Source organism: Carettochelys insculpta, chromosome 11 (assembly GCF_033958435.1).
Source record: "Carettochelys insculpta isolate YL-2023 chromosome 11, ASM3395843v1, whole genome shotgun sequence".
NCBI classification, from domain to species: Eukaryota; Metazoa; Chordata; order Testudines; family Carettochelyidae; genus Carettochelys; species Carettochelys insculpta.
Genome location: NC_134147.1, coordinates 1,947,962 through 1,974,476, shown reverse-complemented (window position 1 = coordinate 1,974,476; position 26,515 = coordinate 1,947,962). Strand labels below are relative to the sequence as shown.

Sequence of the window (26,515 nt, the reverse complement as noted above, 5' to 3'; positions counted from 1 at the left end):
ATGTGGATGCCTGAACAATGATTTTTATTACCAAAAAAATTGTTGTAGTAACTCTTTTCCCATATGAGCACAGCATGTGTTTTCTTTTCGTTGTTAACAACCCTCAAGAGAGAGAGATGCCCGTGTGACCTACTGAACATGCATATATATATATATTCTATATATAAATGTGTGCACATATATATGTATGTGTGTATATGTAACTATATGGCCTGTATTCATACATATACAACAGAGCAAATATATTGCATTTCAGAGCACAAATAAATATATATCCAATCAAATCACCAAATCTTCACAATGTTGGCACCATATTGGCTATAACTCTCCTTGTGCGATGCTGCAGTTGCCAGTAAAATTCCCCTTCCTTTCTCTCTTGTTAAAAAGCCGTAAATTGTTTGGTCTCTTTCGTTTATCCCTCTCTCTCTCTCTCTCTCTCTCTCGCGCTTGTACTCTGAGACCAGCGCCCCGCCCTTCGTTTGAAACCCCCGCCGGATAACCTTGCCTTTCTGTTGCAGATTTTGAATTCCTGCTGCCAAACAGCTTTGAGTCCGAGGGACATGTATTCATTGCTCCCAGGTAGCTTTGTGTGTGCGCTTGCCGAGGTGTCCATCTAACCACGCTCCCCACGCTAACCCTGGGGCTACTTCACTCCCCACCTCCCATTTCCACCTCCACCCCAGCATCACCCTTCTGCTCCAGAACTGACACCGCTTCATTGTGCCTGTCTCACTCTCTGTCTTTGGTGTGTGTACGTGTCGTGCGCCCCTGTGCCACTCTGAGACAGTAATTGCTACTTTGTCCTGGTGTGAGACCCACCCCAGTTGGCACCCTGTGCCCATCATCTGTTCAGTAATATACATGAGCGTGGTAATATATGTATAGCTGTATATGAGGCGTATATACATGTACATATATAGATATAGTTTCTGAAAAGTCTTGCAGAACGGCAGACACCCCCTGAAGTCGAAATGGGCTGGCTGTGGCATCGTACAGTCGTGTTGGCTGTGCAGGTCGGGCTCTTCAGTTATGGATAATATTTGGTTCAAGTTAGGGTCCTTTCTCAGGCAGAGAAAATGGCCAATTTGCTCAGGAGCCAGTCCTGGAAACATTATTCTAAAGGGCCGTCAGGTAGTTTCAACCAATCATTTCCAGAGCAGCTTACTGCAGCAATTCATTATTCAGCTCACATGACTGGTTGCCACAGTCCCATGACGTTTCTGGTCGGTGACTGGGTGACCAGACATGTTTGATTTTAAATGGCCGAATGCCAAGTAGCATGTAACACACTTTTGGCGTGAATTTTTGAAGAAATGAAAGTTTGACTAAAATTTGTGGGATGTCTGAAGAGTTGCAAACACTTTCACAAGTGCGGAGCGGTGGTTCGCGCACGCTGGAAGCACAACCAATTGCCTAATGGACTTTTTTCATGAAAAAGTTACCAATCGGTTTGGTCACCTGGCTCCACTCTTACTGAAAAATCTAATACGAGATAATAGACTCTATAGCCGTGTCTACACGTGCACGCTACTTCGAAGTAGCAGCACTAACTTCGAAATAGTGCCCGTCACGGCTACACGCACCGGGCGCTATTTCGAAGTTAACTTCGACGTTAGGCGGCGAGACGTCGAAGTTGCTAACCCCATGAGGGGATAGGAATAGCGCCCTACTTCGACGTTCAACGTCAAAGTAGGGACCGTGTAGTCGTTGCGCGTCCCGCAACTTCGAAATAGCGGGGTCCGCCATGGCGACCATCAGCTGAGGGGTTGAGAGACGCTCTCTCTTGAGCCCCTGCGGGGCTCTATGGTCACCGTGGGCAGCAGCCCTTAGCCCAGGGCTTCTGGCTGCTGCTGCGGCAGCTGGGGATCCATGCTGCAGGCACAGGGTCTGCAACCAGTTGTCGGCTCTGTGGATATTGTGTTGTTTAGTGCAACTGTGTCTGGGAGGGGCCCTTTAAGGGAGCGGCTTGCTGTTGAGTCCGCCCTGTGACCCTGTCTGCAGCTGTGCCTGGCACCCTCATTTCGATGTGTGCTACTTTGGCGTGTAGACGTTCCCTCGCAGCGCCTATTTCGATGTGGTGCCGTGCAACGTCGAAGTTGAACATCGACGTTGTCAGCCCTGGAGGACGTGTAGACGTTATTCATCGAAATAGGCGAAATTTCGATGTTGCTACATAAATAAGCTATTTCAATGTAGGCTTCACGTGTAGACATAGCCTATAGCAGTAACTCTAGAAACCTCTAGGGCTTAACAGACAAGGGACTACTTTCTACAAGATAATTTTGCTTTTGTAGAATTCTCTAGTGGGGATAGAAATGTATATGAAAATCAGTAGAAAAAAGTCTATAGAAATATTGGTCATACTTTTTATTAAGGGTATATTTATAAAGGCCTAATAAATGGTTAATCATCTGTTAACACCTACTGATGTGTTTATAATGATCTGTAACACATACTACTCATGTCTGTAACGTGCTTGTTACATACATTAATCATCCATTGACTCTTAATGAGCCATTTATAAATATACCCTTAATATAATATGGGGCTCAAATGGCATTTTTTTCAATGCTGTCGGACTGTTCCAGACAGGTAATGTTCATCATGAGGCATAAAGTCAGTGTTAATGAGACACTTAAGGAGCGTGGCATTTAAACTAGAGAGGTAAAATTCCAAACCATATGTTGCTTAAAAAACCCACATGTTATGGGAATATAGAGTATGTTAGAGTGGTCAGGTGACTCCAGCGTCAGTTCCCAGCATCGAACACCACCAGAAGCTGTTGATGAGTTCCTAGCTTTTTTATTCGATGTCCGCTTGGAAATAGTGACCACAATATAATAACTTTTAATATTCCTGTGTTGGGAAGAACACCGCAACGGTCAAACACTCTGGCATTTAATTTCAAAAAGGGGAATTACACTAAAATGAGGAAGCTAGTTAAACAGAAACTAAAAGGTAGAGTAACTAAACTAAAATCCCTGGAAGCTGCATGGAAACTGTTTAAAGACACCATACTAGAGGCCCAACTTAAATGTATACCCCAAATAAAAAAACACAGTAAGAGACCTAACAAAGAACCACCATGGCTTAACAGCCATGTTAAAAAGGCAGTGAGAGAGAAAAGGGCAGCTTTTAAAAAGTGGAAGTCAAATCCTAGTGAGGAAAATAGGAAGGAACATAAACACTCCCAAATTAAGTGTCATAACGTAGTAAGAAAAGCCAAAAAAGATTTTGAGGAACAGCTAGCCAAAATTTCAAAAAATGATAGTAAAATGTTTTTAAATACATTAGAAGCAGGAAGCTGGCTAAAGAAGCAGTGGGGCCCTTGGACGATAAAGATATAAAAGGAGCGATCAAGGAAGACAGTGCCATTGCGGAGCGATTAAATGATTTCTTTGCTTCATTCTTCACAGCTGAGGATGTTACAGAGGTTCCTAAATCTGAGCCAGCCTTTTTAGGTGACAAATCTGAGGAACTCTCCCAGATTGAAGTGACATTAGAGGAGGTTTTGGAGTTAATTGATAAGCTGAATAGTAACAAGTCTCCAGGACCAGACGGTATTCACCCAAGGGTTCTGAAAGAACTCAAATGTGAAATTGCGGAGTTATTAACAGTGGTTTGTAACCTATCCTTTAAATCCGCTTCGGTAGCCAATGACTGGAAGACGGCCAATATAACGCCAATATTTTAAAAAGGCTCCAGAGGAGACCCTGGCAATTATAGACCGGTAAGTCTAACATCAGTACCAGGCAAATTAGTAGAAACAATAGTAAAGAATAAAATTGCAAGGCACGTAGAAGAGCACGAATTGTTGGGCAAAAGTCAGCATGGTTTCTGCAGAGGGAAGTCATGTCTAACTAATCTATTAGAATTCTTTGAAGGGGTTAATAAACATGCAGACAAGGGGCACCCAGTGGACATAATATACCTAGAGTTCCAGAAAGCCTTTGACACGGTCCCACACCAAAGGCTTTTATGTAAATTAGGCGGTCATGGGATAGGAGGAAAGGTCCTTTCATGGGTCGGGAATTGGTTAAAAGACAGAAAACAAAGGGTTGGAATAAATGGTAAATTTTCACAATGGAGGGGGGTAACTAGTGGTGTTCCCCAGGGGTCAGTCCTGGGACCGATCCTGTTCAACTTGTTCATCAATGATCTAGAAAATGAGGTAAGCAGTGAGGTGGCAAAGTTTGCAGATGACACCAAGTTGTTCAGGACAGTCAAAACCAAAGGGGATTGTGAAGAACTACAAAAAGATCTCAGCAAACTGAGTGATTGGGCAGCAAAATGGCAAATGAAATTTAATGTGGGTAAGTGTAAGGTAATGCACATTGGAAAAAATAACCCAAATTACACATACAACATGATGGGGTCAAATTTAGCTACGACAGATCAGGAAAGGGATCTTGGAGTTATAGTGGATAGTTCTCTGAAGACATCCACGCAGTGTGCAGCGGCAGTTAGTAAGGCAAATAGGATGTTAGGAATTATTAAAAAAGGGATCGATAATAAGACAAAAGATATCATACTTCCCCTATATAAAACTATGGTACGCCCACATCTCGAGTACTGCGTGCAGATGTGGTCTCCTCACCTCAAAAAAGATATATTGGCATTAGAAAAGGTACAGAAAAGGGCGACTAAGATGATTAGGGGCTTGGAAAGGGTCGCATATGAGGAGAGGCTAGAGAGACTGGGACTTTTCCGTCTGGAAAAGAGGCGATTGAGGGGCGATATGATAGAGGTATATAAAATCATGAATGGTGTGGAGAAAGTGAACATAGAAAAATTATTTACCTTTTCCCATAATACAAGAACTAGGGGACACCAAATGAAATTGATGGGTAGTAGGTTCAAAACTAATAAAAGGAAATTTTTCTTCACACAGCGCACAGTCAACCTGTGGAACTCCTTGCCCGAGGAGGCTGTGAAGGCCAGGACTCTATTAGGGTTTAAAAAAGAGCTCGATAAATTTTTGCAGGTTAGGTCCATAAATGGCTATTAGCCGGGGTAAAGTATGGTGCCCTAGCCTTCAGAACAAGGGCGGGAGATGGATGGCAGGAGATAAATCACTTGATCATTGTCTTCTGTTCTCCTTCTCTGGGGCATCTGGCATTGGCCACTGTCGGCAGACGGGATACTGGGCTGGATGAACCTTTGGTCTGACCCAGTATGGCCGTTCTTATGTTCTTATGTTGTGTTACCAATGTATGGGTCACTTATGCCAGAGATGGGCCCAATCCAACAGTCCTGAACTTCGGGCTGTTAGAAATCCAGACCCAAAGGATGCTCCTCATAAAGGAGAAGAGAACTTTGGAGCTGCCTGGTAGTGACTACTTGCGTATTACCCAGTTCTTTAATCGTAGGCCAGACTCTTCCCATTGGAAATCTGTTCTGTGAATGTTCCCTGCTCCAAACTGGTATCAATAATGCGACACTGCCGGGAAAAAAACAGGCTCTTGTATTGTTACGTCCTAACCTACAAGGCCTGTGACGTGGCTGGGGACCAGTGGGACCCTAAGATGTCCTGGGAGGACCAGATGAGATTACACGAGTGCCAGGAGCACACTCTGGGTCCCCCGGCGATTCTCAGAAACCACAGATCACGTGTTGGTGTCTCGGTGCGTGTGTGAGCACGTCTGTCTGCACGCGTTGGTGCAGATATACAGCTGGTGGTAGTTAAAGATGGCCTGGGGGTGCCTATAGATGGTTGAGCAATCGGGAGCTGGGGGTGGATCTCCAGTGCGTTCTGCAAGCTTAGGAGGTGGGAGGAATGAGAGCTTCCGTCATGCTGGCGGACTGGAAGAGGGAGACGTGGGCCTTGCCCAGTGCATTGGGGCATTCAGACCTTGCAGCTTCCCTACTCAGCTGCCCAGACAGAGCAGGGACTTGACAGCTGCACGCCATTTCCACACTCACCCCCCGCCGTCAGTGCTGGTGTGCTGCAGTCAGGCACGCCAGGGACAGCTGCATCAACACAGCTGGTCGCCTCGAGTCCAGTCCACCCACGCGGCACTGCGCCATCCAGAGAGTTTTGCACAGGAGCGTCCGCTCACGAGCACCCTGCTCAGATCACTGCGCGCACTGCACCCTGGCAGTGCCAGTGAGGCGGGGATATGTGAAACTAATGCCCGGCCTCAAATATGCACAAACCAACCGGAAAGTGGGAGAGCAAAGAGTTTGTGGCTTCTCGAGCGACGCTGCCTGGACCATCCCAGAATGGCCTCAGCCACAAAAGAGGATCCAGTAACTTCTCCCTCCCTCCCAGTAGTTCAGACCTCAGACATTCCCGCATCTTGCCTCAAGCCACTCAGAAATCAGGAGCTTTGCCAAAGCTTTTCTCCACAGCCACAAGGGCCAGAAACTTCCTGTTCCTAAAGGAGAAAGCTGAGATCCTCCCAAATCCCAGGCCTCCAGGAGCTGGAGATTGAAGGAAAAACGCCATGAGTCACGACCCTTGCCATGAAATCACAGGAAGTGGCAACACTTTTGCTGCTGCATGTTTTAAAATGCTTCTGTACTTCACAGCAAAGGTCCCTTGGCCCTAGAGTTACCTACCGAGTCCACTGCCCAGCTCGCTAGAGGGGCCTTCCATGCCACTGACCTCTGGGGGTGCTTTGGCCCGGCGAGAAGAGGGGTTGCAGCTGCTGCATGTGGTCAGAAGTTGCAGAGCTGCATAGGGATGGGGTGCCCAGGGGTCACTGACGCGTGCGCTGGGGCCAAGTGCGTGAAGGACAAGCCTGCTGATCTGAGCCCCAGCTGATCAGTGTGTCCTGGAGCCTTGCAGTGGTACTCAACTGTCCTCATTAGCTGGGTGTTGTCCGATGCGTCTCAGACCCCCCAGCGTTCCCTACCGCCTGCTGTCCCTCGGGCATGGCTCTGCCTTCCCTTCTAGTACATTCAGGCCTTCAGCATCATTACCCAGATGGTTTGAAACAAGCAGCAATGCCTGAGCTGATGAAACCAGGCTAGGAATCTTCACTACCCCCGTGCGAAGGAAGCTCCACCCCAGCCCCATCGTGCAGGCCAGTGCCACGAGGCCACATGTCAGTAAAGGCAGCACCTGTATTGACCCCTTCGCATGCGCTCTGCATGAGGCAATAGCAGCTGTGGAGGGGACGGCAGCCTGGCAGCAAGGGGCAACGTCATGCCAGTGCAGCCCTCGTGCTGAGTATGCTGCAGCTTCCTTGGGGCACCTGATCTGCAGAGGAGCGGCTGGTCCTGACGCCAGCCCGCGCTCCTAGCTCTCGGGTCCCCCATCCGGTCCCTGGCCAAGGTGGGAGCTGTCGGAACCTGGACGATGCAGGCAGCCTGGCTCCGGGGGCCCTGACGGCTGGAAGCTGCAGGGAACTCGGGAGGTGGCCTGTGTGTGGCGGGTGGCAAGTTTTAAAGTGAGTGGGCTCTCTTGGGAGTGATGCGCTGCAGCCGGGGGACGTTCGAAAGAGGGGGACTCACAGCTGGGGCTGATGTGTACCCCAAAAGGAGTTCGTCCAGCGCTCAGGGCAAAGCTAGGGTGAGCCAAGCTCAGCCCCAAGGTCACCACTCCAGGCACCAGCGAAGCTGCAAAGCTACATCCTGAGCCGTGTCAGGCGGCCTACGGTGCAGTGCCCCTCGGAGCATCTGGTCCTCTGTAATTTCATACGCCCAGACACACTGGGGCAATCACACCTCACACCTGCACTGGGACAGGAAGTCACACCTCAAACACACCCCAGCAATCACACCTCACACACACACACACACACACACACACACACACCCAGCAATCACACCTCCCACCCAGCCACACGGGCAATCACACCTCACACACACACACACACACACACCACAGCAATCACACCTCCCACCCAGACACACGGGCAATCACACCTCACACACACACACACCACAGCAATCACACACCCCCACCCATCCACATGGGCAGTGACATCTCAAACACACACACACCCCAGCAATCACACCTCCTACCCAGCCACATGGGCAATCACACCTCACACACACCCCAGCAATCACACCTCACACCCAGCCACACGGGCAATCACACGTCTCACACACACACACGCACACACCAACAATCACACCTCACACCCAGCCACATGGACAATTACACCTCACACACACACACACACACACCCCAGCAATCACACCTCACACCCAGCCAGATGGGCAGTCACACCTCACACACACCCCAGCAGTCACACCTCTCTCACAACCACACACGCCACCCAGTTTATGTTTTAAACCTATCAGTGATCTTCCTTTTCTACGGCACAGGCTCCGCGCCGAGCGTGTGCCTGCAGCCCGGCAGCAGAGGGCTGGCGAGCGACCTGCGGCGGCTCTGGGGGCTCTCTGCGTAACACAGACATACGTGTTTGACAGAGCTGATCCCGCACCTGTGTAAGAGGCACAGCTCCGTTAGGCCGATACAGTAGCCTGGGGAAAGCGCAGTGGTAATTGTGCCACCAATGAGACAGAGCCCAGATCATTTGCTGCCCCTGGACTCAGCCCCCAGGGCCAGGGGTTCCTTTAGGACGTTCCACCCAGAGGGCGCCTGGGGCCCTTTTGAGCCACAGAGCGCTGGGGATGCCTTGCCGTTACGCCGCGCGCGTTGGTCTGCGCTCAGAGGAGGGGGCTCTGCGTGTGGGACCCTCGTGCTGTCTGTTACTGCCCTGCATGGCCAGCTGAGCACAGCGGAGCCCCACGATCTGTCGTGACAAGGGTCAGTGAACGGGAAGGAGCCGTGGGCAGTTGACCAAAGACCTCCTGGGGTTCGGATCAGGCTGAACGAATGTGCAGCCACCTTGTTTCTCCCCCTGGAACCCAAGTGCCAGAAGGGAAGTCTAAAAGCAACCAGCGATCCCCATTGTCTCTGGGCAGGCGTGGAGTGATGGGAGAGGAGCAGGGGCTGCTCACGGGGTACCAGCGATCCCCAGCGTGTCTGGGCAGGCGTGGAGTGATGGGAGAGGGGCAGTGGCTGCTCAGGGGGTACCAGCGATCCCCAGCGTGTCTGGGCAGGTGTGGAGTGATGGGAGAGGGGCAGGGGATGCTCAGGGGGTACCAGCGATCCCCAGCGTGTCTGGGCAGGTGTGGAGTGATGGGAGAGGGGCAGGGGCTGCTCAGGGGGTACCAGCGATCCCCGGTGTGTCTGGGCAGGCGTGGAGTGATGGGAGAGGGCAGGGGCTGCTCAGGGGTACCAGCGATCCCCGGCGTGTCTGGGCAGGCGTGGAGTGATGGGAGAGGGCAGGGGCTGCTCAGGGGGTACCAGCGATCCCCGGTGTGTCTGGGCAGGCGTGGAGTGATGGGAGAGGGCAGGGGCTGCTCAGGGGTACCAGCGATCCCCGGCGTGTCTGGGCAGGTGTGGAGTGATGGGAGAGGGACAGTGGCTGCTCAGGGGTACCAGCGATCCCCAGCGTGTCTGGGCAGGTGTGGAGTGATGGGAGAGGGACAGTGGCTGCTCAGGGGTACCAGCGATCCCCAGCGTGTCTGGGCAGGCGTGGAGTGATGGGAGAGGGACAGTGGCTGCTCAGGGGTACCAGCGATCCCCGGTGTGTCTGGGCAGGCGTGGAGTGATGGGAGAGGGGCAGGGGATGCTCAGGGGGTACCAGCGATCCCCGGTGTGTCTGGGCAGGCGTGGAGTGATGGGAGAGGGGCAGGGGATGCTCAGGGGGTACCAGCGATCCCCGGTGTGTCTGGGCAGGTGTGGAGTGATGGGAGAGGGACAGTGGCTGCTTGGGGGTACCAGCGATCCCCGGCGTGTCTGGGCAGGTGTGGAGTGATGGGAGAGGGCAGGGGCTGCTCGGGGGTACCAGCGATCCCCGGTGTGTCTGGGCAGGTGTGGAGTGATGGGAGGGGGCAGGGGATGCTCAGGGGGTACCAGCGATCCCCGGCGTGTCTGGGCAGGCGTGGAGTGATGGGAGGGGGGCAGGGGCTGCTCAGGGGGTACCAGCGATCCCCGGCGTGTCTGGGCAGGTGTGGAGTGATGGGAGGGGGCAGGGGCTGCTCAGGGGTACCAGTGATCCCCGGTGTGTCTGGGCAGGTGTGGAGTGATGGGAGAGGGGCAGGGGATGCTCAGGGGTACCAGTGATCCCCGGTGTGTCTGGGCAGGTGTGGAGTGATGGGAGAGGGGCAGGGGATGCTCAGGGGGTACCAGCGATCCCCGGTGTGTCTGGGCAGGTGTGGAGTGATGGGAGGGGGCAGGGGCTGCTCAGGGGTACCAGCGATCCCCGGTGTGTCTGGGCAGGTGTGGAGTGATGGGAGAGGGGCAGGGGATGCTCAGGGGGTACCAGCGATCCCCGGTGTGTCTGGGCAGGTGTGGAGTGATGGGAGAGGGGCAGGGGATGCTCAGGGGTACCAGTGATCACCGGCGTGTCTGGGCAGGTGTGGAGTGATGGGAGAGGGGCAGGGGATGCTCAGGGGTACCAGTGATCACCGGCATGTCTGGGCAGGTGTGGAGTGATGGGAGAGGGGCAGGGGATGCTCAGGGGTACCAGTGATCACCGGCGTGTCTGGGCAGGTGTGGAGTGATGGGAGAGGGGCAGGGGATGCTCAGGGGTACCAGTGATCACCGGCATGTCTGGGCAGGTGTGGAGTGATGGGAGAGGGGCAGGGGATGCTCAGGGGGTACCAGTGATCACCAGCGTGTCTGGGCAGGTGTGGAGTGATGGGAGAGGGACAGTGGCTGCTCACCGGGTATTTCCACTTAAGGATATTAGCAGTCCGTGGGGTGCAGCGGGGGGTGCTGTTAGCAGGCTTCCCCGTGGGGTTTGACAGCCCGGCTGACTCGGTCCCCAGCCAGCCAGCAGCAGTGCCTGGCTCAGAGTCACCCGGGCTGATAAAATTGGCTGTGTCCACGGAAGTTGGCTCCTCGCTCTGCCGCGCGGCTCTGGTGGTGCTGGGAGACGATGCAGTGGGCAGGCCGGACTGTGCTGTTTCGGGGGAACGCCCGTGTTCCACGCAGACCTTGCAGGTCACTTGGGGGGACACACCTACACCCAGCACTCACCAGCACCTGCCCCCAGGCACCTGCCTACCAGCACCTCTTCACACACGTGTGGCCTGTCTCAGCACAGGGGCTACACACACCATCTGCCACATACATACACCCCTCCCGGGCACCTCCTCAGACACAGCCCACTCCCTTTCACACGCAGCCCACGTGTAGCCCGTGCACACCAGCACCTCTGGGTGCAGCCGTCGTGCACAAGCATTGCACCAGTGCTGGGCGGGAGAAGAGTGACTCACGTTTTGCTCCTTCCAAACGCCCAATCTTTTCACCCCAATCCCAGAGAATATTGCAAAGACCTCGACCTGTCGGATAACAACACGGAATTCCTGGAAAACTTTATCGCCCTCATGGAAAAGGTGACCCCCGACTCCAAGCAGTGTAAGTACCACAGCAGCCAGCCTGCGCAGAGCAGTGCTGGCCTTCGCTCAGGGGCGGGGGGCCAGGACCCAAGTGCTCACAGCAGACTGTGAGGCCTGTGGAGATCCGGGGCACATGTACTGGTTCCTGGCAGGGCTGAACTCTGGAGGGGGTTGGCTTGCCAGTCAGCAGGAGGGCAGGAGGGAGGAGCACTGGCAGGGCCGTGTGAGAGGCCAGTGCTGGGATAGCCAGGGATGCAGTGCAGGAGGGAGGGACACTGGCAGGGCCGTGTGAGAGGCCAGTGCTGGGATAGCCGGGGATACAGTGCAGGAGGGAGGGACACTGGCAGGGCCATGTGAGAGGCCAATGCCAGGATAGCCGGGGATGCAGTGCAGGAGGGAGGGACACTGGCAGGGCCGTGTGAGAGGCCAATGCCGGGATAGCCAGGGATGCAGTGCAGGAGGGAGGGGCACTGGCAGGGCCGTGTGAGAGGCCAGTGCCAGGATAGCCAGGGATGCAGTGCAGGAAGGATGGGCACTGGCAGGGCTGTGTGAGAGGCCAGTGCCGGGATAGCCAGGGATGCAGTGCAGGAGGGAGGGGCACTGGCAGGGCCATGCGAGAGGCCAGTGCCGGGATAGCCAGGGATGCAGTGCAGGAGGGAGGAGCACTGGCAGGGCCATGTGAGAGGCCAGTGCCGGGATAGCCAGGGATGCAGTGCAGGAGGGAGGAGCACTGGCAGGGCCATGCGAGAGGCCAGTGCCGGGATAGCCAGGGATGCAGTGCAGGAGGGAGGAGCACTGGCAGGGCCATGTGAGAGGCCAGTGCCGGGATAGCCAGGGATGCAGTGCAGGAAGGATGGGCACTGGCAGGGCTGTGTGAGAGGCCAGTGCCGGGATAGCCAGGGATGCAGTGCAGGAGGGAGGGGCACTGGCAGGGCCATGCGAGAGGCCAGTGCCGGGATAGCCAGGGATGCAGTGCAGGAGGGAGGAGCACTGGCAGGGCCATGTGAGAGGCCAGTGCCGGGATAGCCAGGGATGCAGTGCAGGAGGGAGGAGCACTGGCAGGGCCATGCGAGAGGCCAGTGCCGGGATAGCCAGGGATGCAGTGCAGGAGGGAGGAGCACTGGCAGGGCCATGTGAGAGGCCAGTGCTGGGATAGCCAGGGATGCAGTGCAGGAAGAAGGGGCACTGGCAGGGCCATGTGAGAGGCCAGTGCCGGGATAGCCAGGGATGCAGTGCAGGAAGAAGGGGCACTGGCAGGGCCATGTGAGAGGCCAGTGCCGGGATAGCCAGGGATGCAGTGCAGGAAGAAGGGGCACTGGCAGGGCCATGTGAGAGGCCAGTCCCGGGATAGCCGGGGATGCAGTGCAGGAGGGAGGGGCACTGGCAGGGCCGTGTGAGAGGCCAGTGCCGGGATAGCCGGGGATGCAGTGCAGGAGGGAGGGGCACTGGCAGGGCCATGTGAGAGGCCAGTGCCAGGATAGCCAGGGATGCAGTGCAGGAGGGAGGGACACTGGCAGGGCCGTGTGAGAGGCCAGTGCCAGGATAGCCAGGGATGCAGTGGAGGAGGGAGGGACACTGGCAGGGCCATGTGAGAGGCCAGTGCCGGGATAGCCGGGGATGCAGTGCAGGAGGGAGGGGCACTGGCAGGGCTGTGCATGGGAAGCCAAGGCCCGGGATAGCAGAGGATGCTGTAGGGTAGGACTAGAGCGCCTTGACAGAGACTCCTGTCTGCTCTGCTGCCAGCCCTGTGATCTCCCCACGGTTACAACCCGCCTGCTTAAGGTGAGTATGGCCGAGGGCAAGCAGAGGAGGCGCTGGGTGGTGCAGGGATCCAGCTGCCAGGCTGGAGCCCCGAATCGAGGTCCCGCTCCAGAGCGGATGAGCCACGTCCTGCCGCCAGCACTTGGAGCAGGGCACAGCTGCTCCAACAGCCCAGGGACAGGGCTGCGGGGGATGGAGAGCAAAGGGCGAAGGGAACCCACCCTCTGCCACCCAGCACGTCAGTGGGGCGAGAGCCCCTGGGCGGGACGGGGGTCCTGGCAGTCTGGGTGGGGAGCAAACCTCATTGTTCTCTCCCTGTTGCTTTCAAGGCGACAACTTCCTTCTTCACAACCTGATCCTGGACACGGGCATCACCCAGCAGCTGGTGGACAGGGTGTGGAAGGACCAGGACCTCAACACGTAGGCACAGCCCCATTGCAGGCCCGCGGCTCGGCCAGGGTCAATCCAGCTGGGAGCTGAGAGACTGAGCCCTGTGGGCTCTGCGCACCTGGGAAGCCCCAGCTGGGAGGCAGGGCCCTCCAGGCGTAGGCTCCGGAGCATCTGCGTGGGCGGGAGACGGTACCGGCACGAGCAGCCCGGACCTCAGTGTTCAGCTGCTGAGCGGGTTCAGGCGGGAGCCGGCTCCTGCAGCAAGTGTAGACAACAGCTGCCCCCAGCCGGGGCTCGGGCCCCAGGCAGGTTTCAGCTGTCACGGGCCATTCCCAGCATGCAGACAGGGCACCGCTCTGGAGAAGCTCGCAGCCTCGGAGAGTCAGCCCTCCACAGGAGCCGGCACAGCTGGCTGGGCCCATTGCGCTCCTAGAACAGTAGGTGGCAGGGCAGGAATGAACGGAGGACATGGACAGAGCCGTGTGGGAGCTCAGTGGCAGGGAGGGCTCGCGAGGTGCCAGGGCAGGCAATAGCTGATCCAGATCAGGTGACTCCTCTGGCCGCCTGTAGCCCTGCTCACTCCTGTGCTGTCTCCTTCAGGTACAGTCTCCTGGCCGTGTTTGCGGCCACGGACGGTGGCATCACCCGAGTGTTCCCTAACAAGTAAGTGGCCATGATTTCCCGGCGTGGCTCCCCCGGTCTGGCTGTGACGCCCAGGCTAGCGCACGCGGCTGTCACCGCTGACGGCCTCGCTGACCTCTCCTCCCGGCACCCCAGGGCTGCCGACGACTGGGGGGAGGACCCCGAGCCCTTCGATGCCGGCTTCTATCGGCGGAGCCTGGACAACAAGGGGTACATCTTCAAACCGCCCGCCCGGGACTGTAAGTACTGCCCTGCACTGACGCGCCGGCCGGGGCAGGTCACAGCCCTCTGCAGAGAGACGGGAGACGGGGGCGGGAGCCGTGCCTGGGGGCTGCCTCTGCTGGTGTGGAGCTGGCCCTGGCTGGGGCTTCTGTAGAAACTTGCTGGAGATCTGGCCCTGGGCAGCTTAACCCCCTGGACATCTGCAGGTCCCAATATCCTGGTGCATTGCACATGTAATTTGCACAAGAGTCACCCGCCGGTGTCCAGGAGGCGCGAATTGCGTTGGACTGGTGCTGCTCAGGCTGCGGGGACGATGGCTGTGTGAGGAGCAAGGTCCGCAGGGGTTTGTCAGCGTGTCTGCTGCGCCCCAGCTGTTCCCTGGCCCGGGGTGGTCGGAGGCTCTGCCGGAGAGCCCTGGCACTGGGAGCAGAGGGCAGCAGCGAGAGGTGAATCAGGCTAGGAAGGAGAGAAGCCGGCCAGCCTTGCCGCGCCCAGAGGGGGATCCGGCGGGGGTGCAGACACAAGTGCGCGGCTCTCAGCCCGGCAGGGAGCCCTTTGAAGGGGTCGGGGGTGGAGGGAAGGTGCGGCAGGACTGCGTCCACACCGGTGTGGTGGCCAAGGCCCTGTCACTGCCAGCTTTTGAACCCACTTGGGATGCTTTACTGTAGGGCCTGGGGGTGGGGTGCTCTGGCCTGTGTTACCAGGCACCCAGACTAGACGGTCCCCAGGTCTGTGAATCTGCGAGTACCCTGGCGACAGGGCCAGATCCCTGCTCCCCGCATCTCATGAGGTCTCCGGCCTCTCTTCTCCCCACAGCCGGCTACAGAGCGCTGGAGCTGGAGAACAGCACCATTGGGGTCCTGGTCAGCACGGCCGTGGAGCTGAAAGTTGACGGGAGGACGCTGAAGCCAGCAGGTCAGCTGCCTGGGAGACGTCTGCATTGCAGGCCGAGGGGCCAGCCCCTCCAGTGCCTCTCCTGGGCCGTCTGTAGGAGGAGCCCCTCTGCCGCCAAGTAGCTAATCCCAGCTCAGTGGCTTCCAGGCGGGCCTGGGCTCCGCTGTGCTGCTGCATGAGTGAGCGTGCCCGGCTCTAAGCTGAGCTCCCTGTGCCCGTCAGTGCAGGGCTCCCGCTGCACAGTGTGACTGACGGGGAGCAGCCACCTCCCTCCGGCCCTGGGGGGAAGCAGGAGGTCGATCCTGAGCCCTCGACTCAGTCCGGCTCCTGGGGATGTGGTGCAAGGGGGACCCTCGCTGGCCACACCAAGGCACCTCTCCAGAGCGTGGGGTGGGCGCAACAGGGAGCCGCCCTGTGACCTGCCCGTCTGCTCTCCCAGTGGTCGGAGTGAAGCTCGACTTGGAGGCGTGGGCTGAAAAGTTTAAGGTGCTGGCGAGTAATCGGACAGACCGGGATCAGCTGGGAACGCGCCGGGTGAGTGCGGACGGGGGAGAGCTGGGCTGGGGCCCCTCCGAGCAGAGCCGCTGGGTTTGTTCTGCCGGCGGGATGGTAGTTAGCACAGAGGGGAGCACCGGTGTGACGGGTCAGACCGGGCCGTGCTGCTCCGGGAGAGAGCCCGGCCCAGGCTGTGTCTGCTGCCAGCCAGCCCCTAGCTTTCCCCGTCCCTCTGTCGCACGCAGGCTGGGTTCCCTCCTTTACCCAGCCCCTCCCTGTTCCACTCCGGCCCCTTCTGCCCCCAGCCCACCCCCCGTGTCCTGCTCCTGCCGGGTTCTGACCCCCACCAGGCGCTGCAGCCAGGGGAGCCGGGCTGCGGATGGAGAAGGGGCTGCGGCTTCCGAACGCGGCACGGCAGTTGTGGACACCCCACTTCCCGGTCTGCTCACCCAGTCCCTCCTTTGTGTTTGCTCCATGCACAGTGCGACCCCTCCGCGAGCTGCGAGATGGACTGCGAGGCCAACAACAAGGTGAGCGGTGGGCTAGCGGCTCAGGAGGGCAGCTGCCCCCTTCCCTGGCTGGCCCTGGGCTGAGTGCTGAGCACAGCAGTAAACAGCAGCCCCAGTGCGTGCTGAGCCGGCCTAGCACTGCATTGCTCTGGTGCCCTAGGCAGCCGGGGTGCGTGCACGGAAGCGGGGTGCGCTCTCTGGCAGTCCGCCAGCCGCCTTGCAGGGCTGCTGTGGTCACACCGCTAACCCCTCGGTCTGTCCTACCGCAGGGAGGCAGCTCTGCCTCATGGGCAGCCAGCTAGGTTTGGTCCCATCGTCACCTCTGACTGTCGGGGTGATCGGGGGCCAGGCGCTTCCCCCACCCCCAGAACGGAGCTCATGGCGCTTGCAAGGCACCTCGTGTCTGTGGCTGAGAAGGGCCGAGCCAGGGATCACGGTCACGTGCCCCAAGGGAGAGGGAGGGACGGAGCCTCTGGACTCCCAGGAGTCGGGAGAAGTGCTTAGAACCCAAAGGAGGTTCCAAGCCAGAGGCGCTTGGGCTACGGTGGGAAGTCCCAGCCTGTAGCTTGGGGGAAATGGCAGAGGAAGCCCTGCCCAGCTTCCCCAAAGCGTCTGGCAGACAGGGCCTTTGTGGCTCTTGGAAAGCAGGAAAAGGCAGGTGGAGCCATGCAGACAACCTTTCCTCTGTCCCCGTCCCTGGTCCGTCAGCTGGCGCTCCAGCGGCTTGGCTTTCACACGTTTTACAAAGGCTGGTCCTCCCAGCTGTGGCCGGTTTCACCCTCCCTAAACTTCCCACACGTGAAGCCCCAGGTGCTTTCAGGAAGCGTCCTGAAGGAGAGCCCGAGGGAAGCCCCGGCTGCCCCAGGAGAGCTGGCTGCCCTTCTCATCCGTCCTGTGATTTCATGTGCCACTTGTCTGCCAGGGGCAATGCAGTGCCCTGGGCCTGGTGTCTGGACACAGCTGAGCCCACAGGGCCTGCAGCATGTAGCCTATAGCTTGTGTCAGACCAGTGTGTTCTCCTTCCTCCTCCGGCAGGACCTCATTTGCGTCCTCATTGACGACGGGGGCTTTCTGGTGCTCTCCAACCAGGAAGACCATTGGTACCAGGTGAGTGGCAGAGACGGAGGGTCTGGGCTGGGAGGTGGCGGGATCCAAAGGCAGGCAGAGAAATCCTGGTCGGCGCACAGGGCGGCCTGGCGATTTGCTCCTTTGCAGCCTGTGGCTGGCAGCTGGGATTTAACCCCCTTCAGGAGCTGCAACAGCCCCCTGCCTGCAGTCCCTTTCTGGGGCTTCTCTTCACTCACGGTACAGCTCAGTGATGTCTCAGAGCAAAGGACGGGAGCACCGGCCCTGCCACCGTGCGCAACTGGTGGCCTCCAGCCCCTCTGCAATTCCAACCCTGGGCTGCCCCATCCACAGCCCCGCCAGCGCCCTTCAGTCCTGCCCTGCCCCCCTGCTCTTCCAAACCCGAGCCCCTCTTATTTCTGCCAGTGCCCCTGCATCTGGGCCCACAGCATCCCCTGCCATGCCAGTCCTCAGCCTTCCCACAGCGGGGCCAGTCCAGAGCCGCCCCCAGCCCATCCCTGGGTCGTTCTCATTGCGCTGAGCTTTGCACTGGGCTGTCAGGACGCACCCGCGGGTGGGGGCAGCTCAGCTGAGCCCGCCAGACTCCCTTCTTTTGTGACTGTGAACCTGACTCCTGTGCTGCACCGGGGAGCTTGGGCCCGGGAACTCGATAGGAGCCCTGCAGTGCAGCGTCCACATGTCCCGTGCTAAGCGCAGACCCGCCCCCCGCTCGGGGGTCCTCTCGTCCAGGTGGGGAAGTTCTTCAGCGAGGTGGACGCTAACTTGATGTCTGCCCTGTACAACAACTCCTTCTTCACGCGCAAGGAGTCCTACGACTTCCAGTCGGTGTGCACCCCGGAAGCCCAGAGCAACACGGGAGCAGCCCCCCGAGGGGTGTTCGTGGTGAGTGCTGGGCCAGGGGCTGTATCCCTGAGAGCCAGGCAGGGCAGAGCAGCCAATCAGAGCAGCAGAAGTCCTCCCAGAATGCCCGCGGGTACCAAGGCTGGGGTGATGCGTCCAGAGTCCTCGCCCAGAGCCCCGGGTGCTGCGTGCCGGGGGGCGCAGGAAAGGGCTGCTTTCCCCCTTCTGTGTCTCACGCCTTGTGCAGCACAACTCACCAAGGGACAGCTTCCCCCTTGGGGCAGAGTCTTAAATAGCCTCTTATCTCCCACACGTGGGCTCCCTCTAAGCGTGCTGGGGCTTTGTCTTCACGTGGCCTGGAGAGGCACCAAGCTCTGTGCGTGTGTGTGCGCGATGGGCTGTCACCTCTGGGCCCCTCTAAGGCACACAACGGAGTTGGGGGGACAGCGAGCCTCACCCAGGCCCCGTTACGCCCCAGCACAACAGCAGGTGGTGCCACCCTCCTACAGGAGCTGCCTGCATGTACTCAGGAGCCACCTGCCCATTTCCCAGGTACACCCCACCCCCAAAGTTACCCTGTCTCACCTGGCATAGGGAGCCGTTCCAAGTAAGCTCATCCTTTGGCGCCTCCCCCTCAGTGTGGGAAGGATGTGCCCAACACGCTCGCGTTAGAGCCGGCCGTCGAAGGCACCCTGCTTTAGAGCCGGTCAAAGCAAGTGTGTTAACGACAAACGCCAGCATGGCTGAGAGTTCCAGCAGGACGGGACTTGACGCGACACTCTGCCCCGCTGGTGCCAGAAGCAGGCTGCACGTTCTCAGGGCACCAGCTGCACTTGCTTTGCAGCTTGGGCTTCCCGCCCCACTTCCTGATGTAGCCTTTCGATAGGCCAGGAACCCTTTGTCCCCAGAGCAGTTCCCAGCCCATCTTGTGTTGAGATCTAGATACCCAGCCACTGTCCCAGGCCAATATATACTTGGATCTAACGCAAAAACTCCCACACTCACCCAAAAACCTTTCGCTCTAAATAGCTAAAGATCTGTTAGTTAAAAGAAAGAAGAGGGTGAGAGAGAAGTGTTGTCAATTACAGCTACTGGGGCAGCCAGCCACGTTCTGTGCTGACTCCTGAAGGTCTGAAAGTTCGGGTTACAGAGTCTTAGTTACTGGAGAACTGTAGATCCGGCCCGCGGAGGTCAACATGCTGGGACATGGGCCCTTGGAGACAGGCCCCAGCACAAAGAAGCAAGATCCCAGCCCAGATGGAGAGTGCTAAGCCCACCTCATGGTTCTCTTTTTGCTGGAGGCAAAGCCCTTTCTCCTTCCCATCAGGCCCTTGGGGGTCAGACTCCCCTGACCCAGGTGAGCCGCTGTGGCAAAATGCCACTGGTCGCTGGTTTGGCCAGCCCGCGCATGGCAGGTGGAGTCTGTGTCTGGGCAGCTCTTTTCAGTTCGACTGCTCAGCCCGGGTCATGGGGCCAGTGCGCTGCATCCCACTGACAAGTCCCGAGCATCTGGGATGTGGATTTGGGGTCTGAGCACCTGGTTCCCCCCCATTGTTCAGCCCATTGTCCTGGCTGAGGCTCAGGTCACACCTCCGTTGGGAAGCTCAGCATTCGAACGTTTTCTAACACAGCTCCGGAGCCAGGACTGGTAACGTGCCGTTACCTACCAGCACGCTCCAGAGATGTGAGTAGCACGCCCAGACCCAGCTTCCATCAGCTGCTTCACACGGCCCCCTGGGCACAGTATTTGGGGCCAATAGACACGCTGGACACACGAAATGGCTTCCATATTTAATATAAAAATCCAGTCATGTGACAGGGCGACGAGCAAACGGAGCCCCCTGGCCACGTGGCTGTAGCACCAGCATCTCCGGGAGCAGCGTCTTTCCCACCCTGCCGCCCGCTGGCTTGTTGTGATGAGGTCTCTGGACGGCTCTGCTGACATGGCGTTTCCTTCTCTCTTCCCAGCCTACAGTGGCAGATTTCCTGAACCTGGCTTGGTGGACGTCAGCGGCCGCGTGGTAAGGCCCCGTCTTCCTCAGCATTGCTTCTGCTGAGGTCTGAGCACCCAGCGGAGTGAGACTGGGGAGTGGGGAGGTTGTGGGATCTCTGTCATTGGAGATGTTCAAAAGCAGGTTAGACAAACACCTCAGGGATGGGCGAGATGGTGCCTGGTCCTACCACGAGGGCAGGAGACGGGGCTTCATGTCCTCTCAAGGGCCCTTCCCGCTCTCCAGGCTGCGATGAGGCAGGGTGACAGGCTGCTAGTGACAGAAGTCAGGTGGAATAGCGCCCACCTGATCCATCCTGTCCCCTGGACTGGAGAATTGCCTACAGTCCGTGCTTCTGGGGCTTGTCACTTGTCTTCTAAATCTATGGGGCTTCCACCACTCGCTCTGTTCGGGAGCGTCCTTTCCCGCCTAAGATGCCGCAGGATCAGAAAATGTTCCCTGAGATTGAGCCTGCATCTCCATGTGTCCATTTCAACCCCCGTCTCCTGGTCCTTCCCCTGCTCTGGTGTTTTCAGAAACAGCATTAGATACTCCCATTAGTCAGCATCTTTCTCTCTGTCCCACACACCCAGGCACATGCACAGCCCAGGCAGCATTTACACATTTCTCTGGACAGGTGGGCGAAAAGTTTCAAACAGGGATGTCAAAAATTAGGTACTTAAATAAGTTGCTTCGTTGACTTCATTGCAGGGGCTCAGCAACACAGGTCTGAAAATCCAGCCAGGTGGCCTTACGGGTCTGAATACGGACTTTCCTCACCCAGATTTGAACATTGTGGTTTTAGTGCTCGTCCCAGCACTGTGATGGTGCCCAGGTGTAGTGGGGTTTGGTGCGCCAGGAGCGGTTAGCTGGCTCTGTCTGGCTCTGTCTGTGTGGATGGAGAGACACTCGTAGCCGGTAGGACGCCTCAGTGCCATCTTACACTTGCTCCTGCAGAGCACATGCGCCTGCTGTGGGCGTTGGGTAGGAAAACCGTCCTTGTCAGTAAGTGGCACTTCGAATCCCAGCCAGGTTTTGCCCCGTGTGTGTTACTTGCTCCTGTCTGAGTCAGTGACGTCTCCCGCCCAGTTCCACTTGCCGAACGCAGGAATTGCTTGGAGCTCCGCACCCGGAGGAGGAGGAAACTGGGGAAAGGAAGCACTCGGGCTGGGTCTCTTCGGCTTGGGTCGGATAAATGGGGGAGTGGGCTGGGCTGGGCTGGCCCTTGTGATGTCTGAGTAGCTCGGAGCCAGGCAAACCCATCTCCCTCACAGAGTGAGAGGAGAAGCGTCTGCTTCTGGCTCCTGACCTAGTGAGCCGTGTGTCAGGGAGGGGTTAAACTGGCTGCCACAGGGGGAGCAGCCCACAGCCGTGTAGTCGGTCCTGAGCCTGGCCTCTAGTGCTGGGTTCTCAGAGGCCTCTTGCATCAGCCAAGCGCTCTGTGTTTCCCTTCCCCAAGGTCTCTGTTCCAGCACCTCTTGTATGGCCTCACCTACAGCAGCTGGTTCCAGTCGGGTAAGTCTTGCCCTAGCTGACGCTGTGCCGCAGCAGGACGAGGGGAACGAGGGGTAAATGCCAGGCCTGGCAACAGAGGGGAGCAAGCAGCTGAGACCAGTACTGCCCCCAGCTGATGGGCTGTCGGCTGGCCCCGGGAGCCCCTGCAGCAGCCGGCCCCAGCGTGGAGATTCTGGAGTACCTGGTTTTGCTTCCCAGGGTATGGGGCTGGGTGGGTTGGCTGCTTCCGAGGGACTTTGGGAACAGGGCTCCTGCCGGGGGTGGGACGAACAGCCGAGGGCGTTCCGCCTGTGGTGTCCCACCTGGTGTGTCTCCTGTCCCTCTTGGCAGAGGACGTCACAGCAGACAGCATGGAGGCCAGAGAGACCAGCTGCATCATGAAGCAGACGCAGTATTACTTCAGCACGGTCAACGCCACCTACAACACCATGATCGACTGTGGGAACTGCTCCAGGTCAGTGCAAGGGGGAGCCTGCGGCGCAGGGCCCACAGCAGCCGCCACTGCCTGGGAGCCAGAGCCCAGTGCGCAGGGGCATCTCCCAGCTAGGAGCACAGCCTCCGTGGCGGGGGCACGAGGGGCTCTTTCTCCTGCCGAGGGCTCCAGAGGCTGTGGGTGCTGGAGAGCCCGGCTGTGCAGGAGGAGGAGGAGGAGGAGCTGGGCAGCTGAAGAGCCGAGCAGTGAAGATGGCCCTGTGGGTCCCCTCCAGCTCCTGTTAGCAGCAAAGCCAAGCCGCTCGCTGAGCAGGAGCCACCAGGCCCCCCGAGGAGGCTCCGTCGCCTCTTTCCACATCAGCTCTGCTCCTTGAGAGCGGCCCGGTCGCTTTGCAGTAGCACCCAGGCTGGACCAAAGGCTGGCCCGGAGCAGGGGCAGTGCAGCTCGAGGCATCTGCAGGCGTGAGGCCCCACGCTCATGCCGTCAGCCCCTGCAGGGTCACAGGCGGCTGCGGGACGTCACTGCCTGCGCTTGTGCGCTTGGGTTTGTGCCATTTGGATGCCGAGTCCCTGGTCCAGATCGTCAGTCCCCGAACCATCGTTAGCCAATCAGACCCTTCCGACCAGACAGCCCCTCCCCGTGCCCAGCCAGTGAGGAGCTGGGGAACCCTGACGCCTGGGAGAGGGACCTTCTCTTCCCCGTCAGGTTCCCTCTGGCCTCCCAGGGCCACAGGCTGGTGTGTTGTGTGCTGGTCCCAGGCTGCCGCTAGACATGTCTGTGCAAGGGGCCAGTGTGAATGAGAGCCGAGTTTGTTACATGGGTCACTTTGACTGATCATAATTCAGCCAGGTTAGCCAGTGGCCCGTTCCACTCTACCACGGGACCGGCGTGCCCAGACTACAGGCAGCCCAGTGCCAAGCAGAGCTCCATGGGCCGGGCTCTGGGGAGGACGGGGCCCACCCAGCTTCCCCGCGCCCAGGGGCCCATGGGGTTCCACCAACTTCAGCACCCCTGGAGCCCTGCCGCTCACCATCCCCCGGGCTCTGCAGCCTGCCCTGCATGGGCTCTGCTCTAGGTCTTGCCACCAGACTGGTGCTCCGCAGCCACCTCCCGCTGGGGCTAGGTGGCCAAGTGTCCCAGGTCAGATGGAGCAGACAGCCTTTGCGGTTGTGGTGTCTAGTCCGGGAGAGCTGGCAACGCCAGGATGACGCAGCCAGGGACGGCAAGGGGCATGCACAGGCTGGGGGGCACAGCCCCGCACCCCCCACCCAACAAAGAGTTCCAGCACCACTGAGCTGTAGCCTCTCCGTGGGCAGCTGCAGCCTCCTCCGGGCTGCCCAGCCTGGGTGTGGCCCTTCATCTCCTGCCTGAGCGACACGTTGCCCTGGCTTGGGCAAGGCTCAGGCCCTGCCGGCTCAGGAAGAAGCGCAAGCTGGGAAGAGTCTTGTGTGCATGTGAATTAATAATAACCACTCTGATTCGGCTGCTGGGCCACGATTGCTCACGGATGCCCGAGAAGCAGTTGTGCTCCCCACCGACCGCCTGCCTGTGTCCTTCCCACACCAGTGTGGGTACAGACAGCCCCATGGGCCCAGTCTGCTGCGTGTGAGGTGTGCCCCAAATCCTTCAGGCTGCCGGGGCTTTGTTACATTGTTACATGGGCCCTTTCCCCTCTAACGCCCAGCCAGCAGCATTGACACCCGCCTGAGCCCTCTCAGCCTGGCAAGGGAGGACTTGGCCTGGCTGCACGGGGCCACCAGATGGGGCGAAATCTTTGCACCTGAACCTTGCTTGGCCTCGCATGGGAGGTCACCGAGGGCAGGGCTGTAGTGACCCGTGCTGGCTTGCAGGGCTCTGGGTCCCAGATCAGCCACACCAAGGAAGACCTGGAGTCGCGGTGGCTCAGGGCTCCCCGCTCACGCTGACAGGCCTAGCTCCGCTCTGCGGGAGCAGCACCTCGCAGACAGAGGGTGCCGCCCCGGAGACAGGACCCAGGCTAACAGCTGTGCTCCCTCCCTCAGGCTATTCCACGCCCAGAGGCTCACCAATACCAACCTGCTGTTCGTCGTAGCAGAGAAGACGATGTGCAGCCAGTGCGAGTCCACCCAGCTCCCTCAGGCGGAGATACGAGGTATCCTTTGAGGGGTGTTGCGTGGGGCTTAGCAGCCCCTGCCACGGCCCAGGGCATTGGAGAGGAGAGGAGAGGCGCTTTCCCGCGGGCGGATGGTTCAGGGTGGAATTCGCCCCCCTCCGAGGGCCAGTACAGTGCCTCAGGTGTGCCAGCCACCAGAGCCTGCCAGCTCCAGGAGAAGCCCAAGTGTCCCGGGCTAGGGCAGGATCCCCCACCACAGCCCCAGGTCCTTAGAAGCAGCTAACACAATCCACAGCTCCACTGCCCCTGGAGCGGATTGTGTCTCTGCCTCACTTGACCTCAGCTTTCAGCTCTTTCTCCTTTGGGCCTGCACGTGTGAGACACCCAGCGGGTCTCCAGGCCAGGTGAGCAGAGAGGAATGGTTAAGGGAGCTGGGACTGTCCTCCCTGGGAGCAGGGACAGCTAGCAAGACCACCTGGCAGAAGGCTTCAGAGAGAGGAAAGGGACTGATGGCAGCGGGTGGAGATACCCAGTTCCTGCTAGAGGAATGTTCAAGGCCCCAGCGCAGTGTTGGGCACCAGTGAGGAGAGACGGAACCACGGAGAACATCTTGGCGGGTCTCTGTCCTTCCCTAGCCTCAGACCTCCTGAAGTCCCTTGCGTTCTGGGCGGCCTCCTTTCCCATTGCTCATCTTCCATAAGTCACCCACCCGAGCCACTTCCTGCCCCTCTGCCCTCACTCCAGAACTGTCTCCACACCACCTGGTTTCCTTGACATGCAAAGCTCCACCGAGAGATCCAAACCAATGCGAGCTGGTGGACAGGCCCCGGTACCGGAAAGGTCCTCACATCTGCTTCGATTATAATGCAACGGTGAGCAGGGGAGCCGGCTTCAGGGGCTGCAGAAGAGGGGGACTGGGGAGCAGGGGCAGGGCGGAGGCTGTGTGTGGAGTCTGCTGGGGATGGGCGTTAACAGTCATGCCAGGCACAGGAGATAAGAGCTCCCCCGGCTCAAAGCTCGCCTGAGGCGAGTGCGTCTGCACCAGGCTGAAGGATGTCAGCACACGGGGACTGCCTTGGCCCTGGGTCCCGTTGCCAAGTGTGTGACGATCCTGCCCTCCCGCCTGCCCGATCCCTGCAGAAACCCATCTCCTCTTTTGTCTCCACAGGAAGATACCTCAGATTGTGGCAGAGGGGCCTCCTTCAAGCCCTCCCTCAGCATCTTGTTAGCCCTGCAGTTGCTGCTCCTGTACTTGACTGCCAGCCGCCAGCCTCTGCCCTTGGCATCTTGCCTTTAAAACATCCATGTGGTCCAACCCATCCATTGTTCTTTTCTTTAAAACCATCTCCATCCCCTCCAGGCATGCAGGAAACGGGCAACTTCTCCTCCTCCGGTCACTCTGGTTACACCTTGGCTGTGGCTCATGAGGACTTCCTCTCGCTCCACCCGGGAGCCTGGAATATCCTTTCGGTTTTCGTTTGCTTTGTCTCCCACCTGGCCTTGCTTTTCTAGCGTCTCTGTGCAGCAAGGTGGCAACCAGTGAGCTCAAGCAAGACTTGGGGAAATACAAGCCATCCCAAGGCTTCTGTTCTTCAGACAGTGAGCGTCCTTGAGCTCCTCACTCCTTGACCCTGTCCTCTCTCTTCCATGGAGCTGGTGGCCAAATTTGAAGAACAGTGACCTGGCTTTTTGGTTCCATTTTCTTTTTTCCATTCTTGTTTCCCTCACGGAACCCGTGGAATTCTGGGAGGTTTTGTCATTTCCGTGGACAGGCGTCTTATCATGTCACTGTCTTAAAGTATTGAAGTAACACCAAGGCCGGATTACTCCTGTGTTTGAGATAATCTGCCCTCCCGCCCTGCCCATCCAAACGGAAACTCAAACAGAAGAGAGAAAAATGGTGTTTTCTTGCCAAATCAAAACAGATCTTGTTAACTTCTCGGCAGTCGCCGTGGCTTCTTGAACTCCAACAACAACCGATGTCGTAGTTTTAGGACGTCTTCATTTGCTGCCTCATGCTCCCCAATCCCTAGGTGCTTTGCAATGCCATCCTGTCTGAGTCTCGCATTATTTACATCCATCTTATTCCCATCTCTGATTATCATGTCGTAGCCTAAGGATTTTAAAGCAGATCTTTCTACATCTACTTTCCAACGTTTTAGCCTGAAGAAGTACAAGTGTTTATTGTCAGCAGCAAGGACACACACACACACAAAAAAAAGAAACTTGAATTGAACGTCATGGTCAGTATTATTTTATTTTGGTGGATAACTCTGGA

At 58.0% G+C, this 26,515-nt stretch overlaps 1 protein-coding gene across 2 annotated transcripts in view; it reads left to right on the top strand.

The window, feature by feature from the left end:
• Positions 1–25,534, top strand: part of CACNA2D2 (calcium voltage-gated channel auxiliary subunit alpha2delta 2) — a 521,624-nt gene extending 496,090 nt beyond the window's left edge. Inside the window, exons 24-39 of one of the 2 annotated variants that reach the window (XM_075005174.1) lie at positions 519–579; positions 11,289–11,386; positions 13,458–13,548; positions 14,119–14,181; positions 14,296–14,399; positions 15,199–15,297; positions 15,716–15,810; positions 16,254–16,301; positions 17,316–17,387; positions 18,096–18,248; positions 20,175–20,227; positions 21,657–21,712; positions 22,043–22,166; positions 24,167–24,276; positions 25,021–25,109; positions 25,406–25,534. In XM_075005174.1, the coding sequence (XP_074861275.1) occupies positions 519–579; positions 11,289–11,386; positions 13,458–13,548; positions 14,119–14,181; positions 14,296–14,399; positions 15,199–15,297; positions 15,716–15,810; positions 16,254–16,301; positions 17,316–17,387; positions 18,096–18,248; positions 20,175–20,227; positions 21,657–21,712; positions 22,043–22,166; positions 24,167–24,276; positions 25,021–25,109; positions 25,406–25,534 (1,445 nt within the window). Of the gene's footprint in view, positions 1–518; positions 580–11,288; positions 11,387–13,457; positions 13,549–14,118; positions 14,182–14,295; positions 14,400–15,198; positions 15,298–15,715; positions 15,811–16,253; positions 16,302–17,315; positions 17,388–18,095; positions 18,249–20,174; positions 20,228–21,656; positions 21,713–22,042; positions 22,167–24,166; positions 24,277–24,981; positions 25,110–25,405 lie in introns of both variants that reach the window. The other variant, XM_075005172.1, reaches the window with a different exon arrangement.
• Positions 25,535–26,515: the final 981 nt, after the last annotated feature.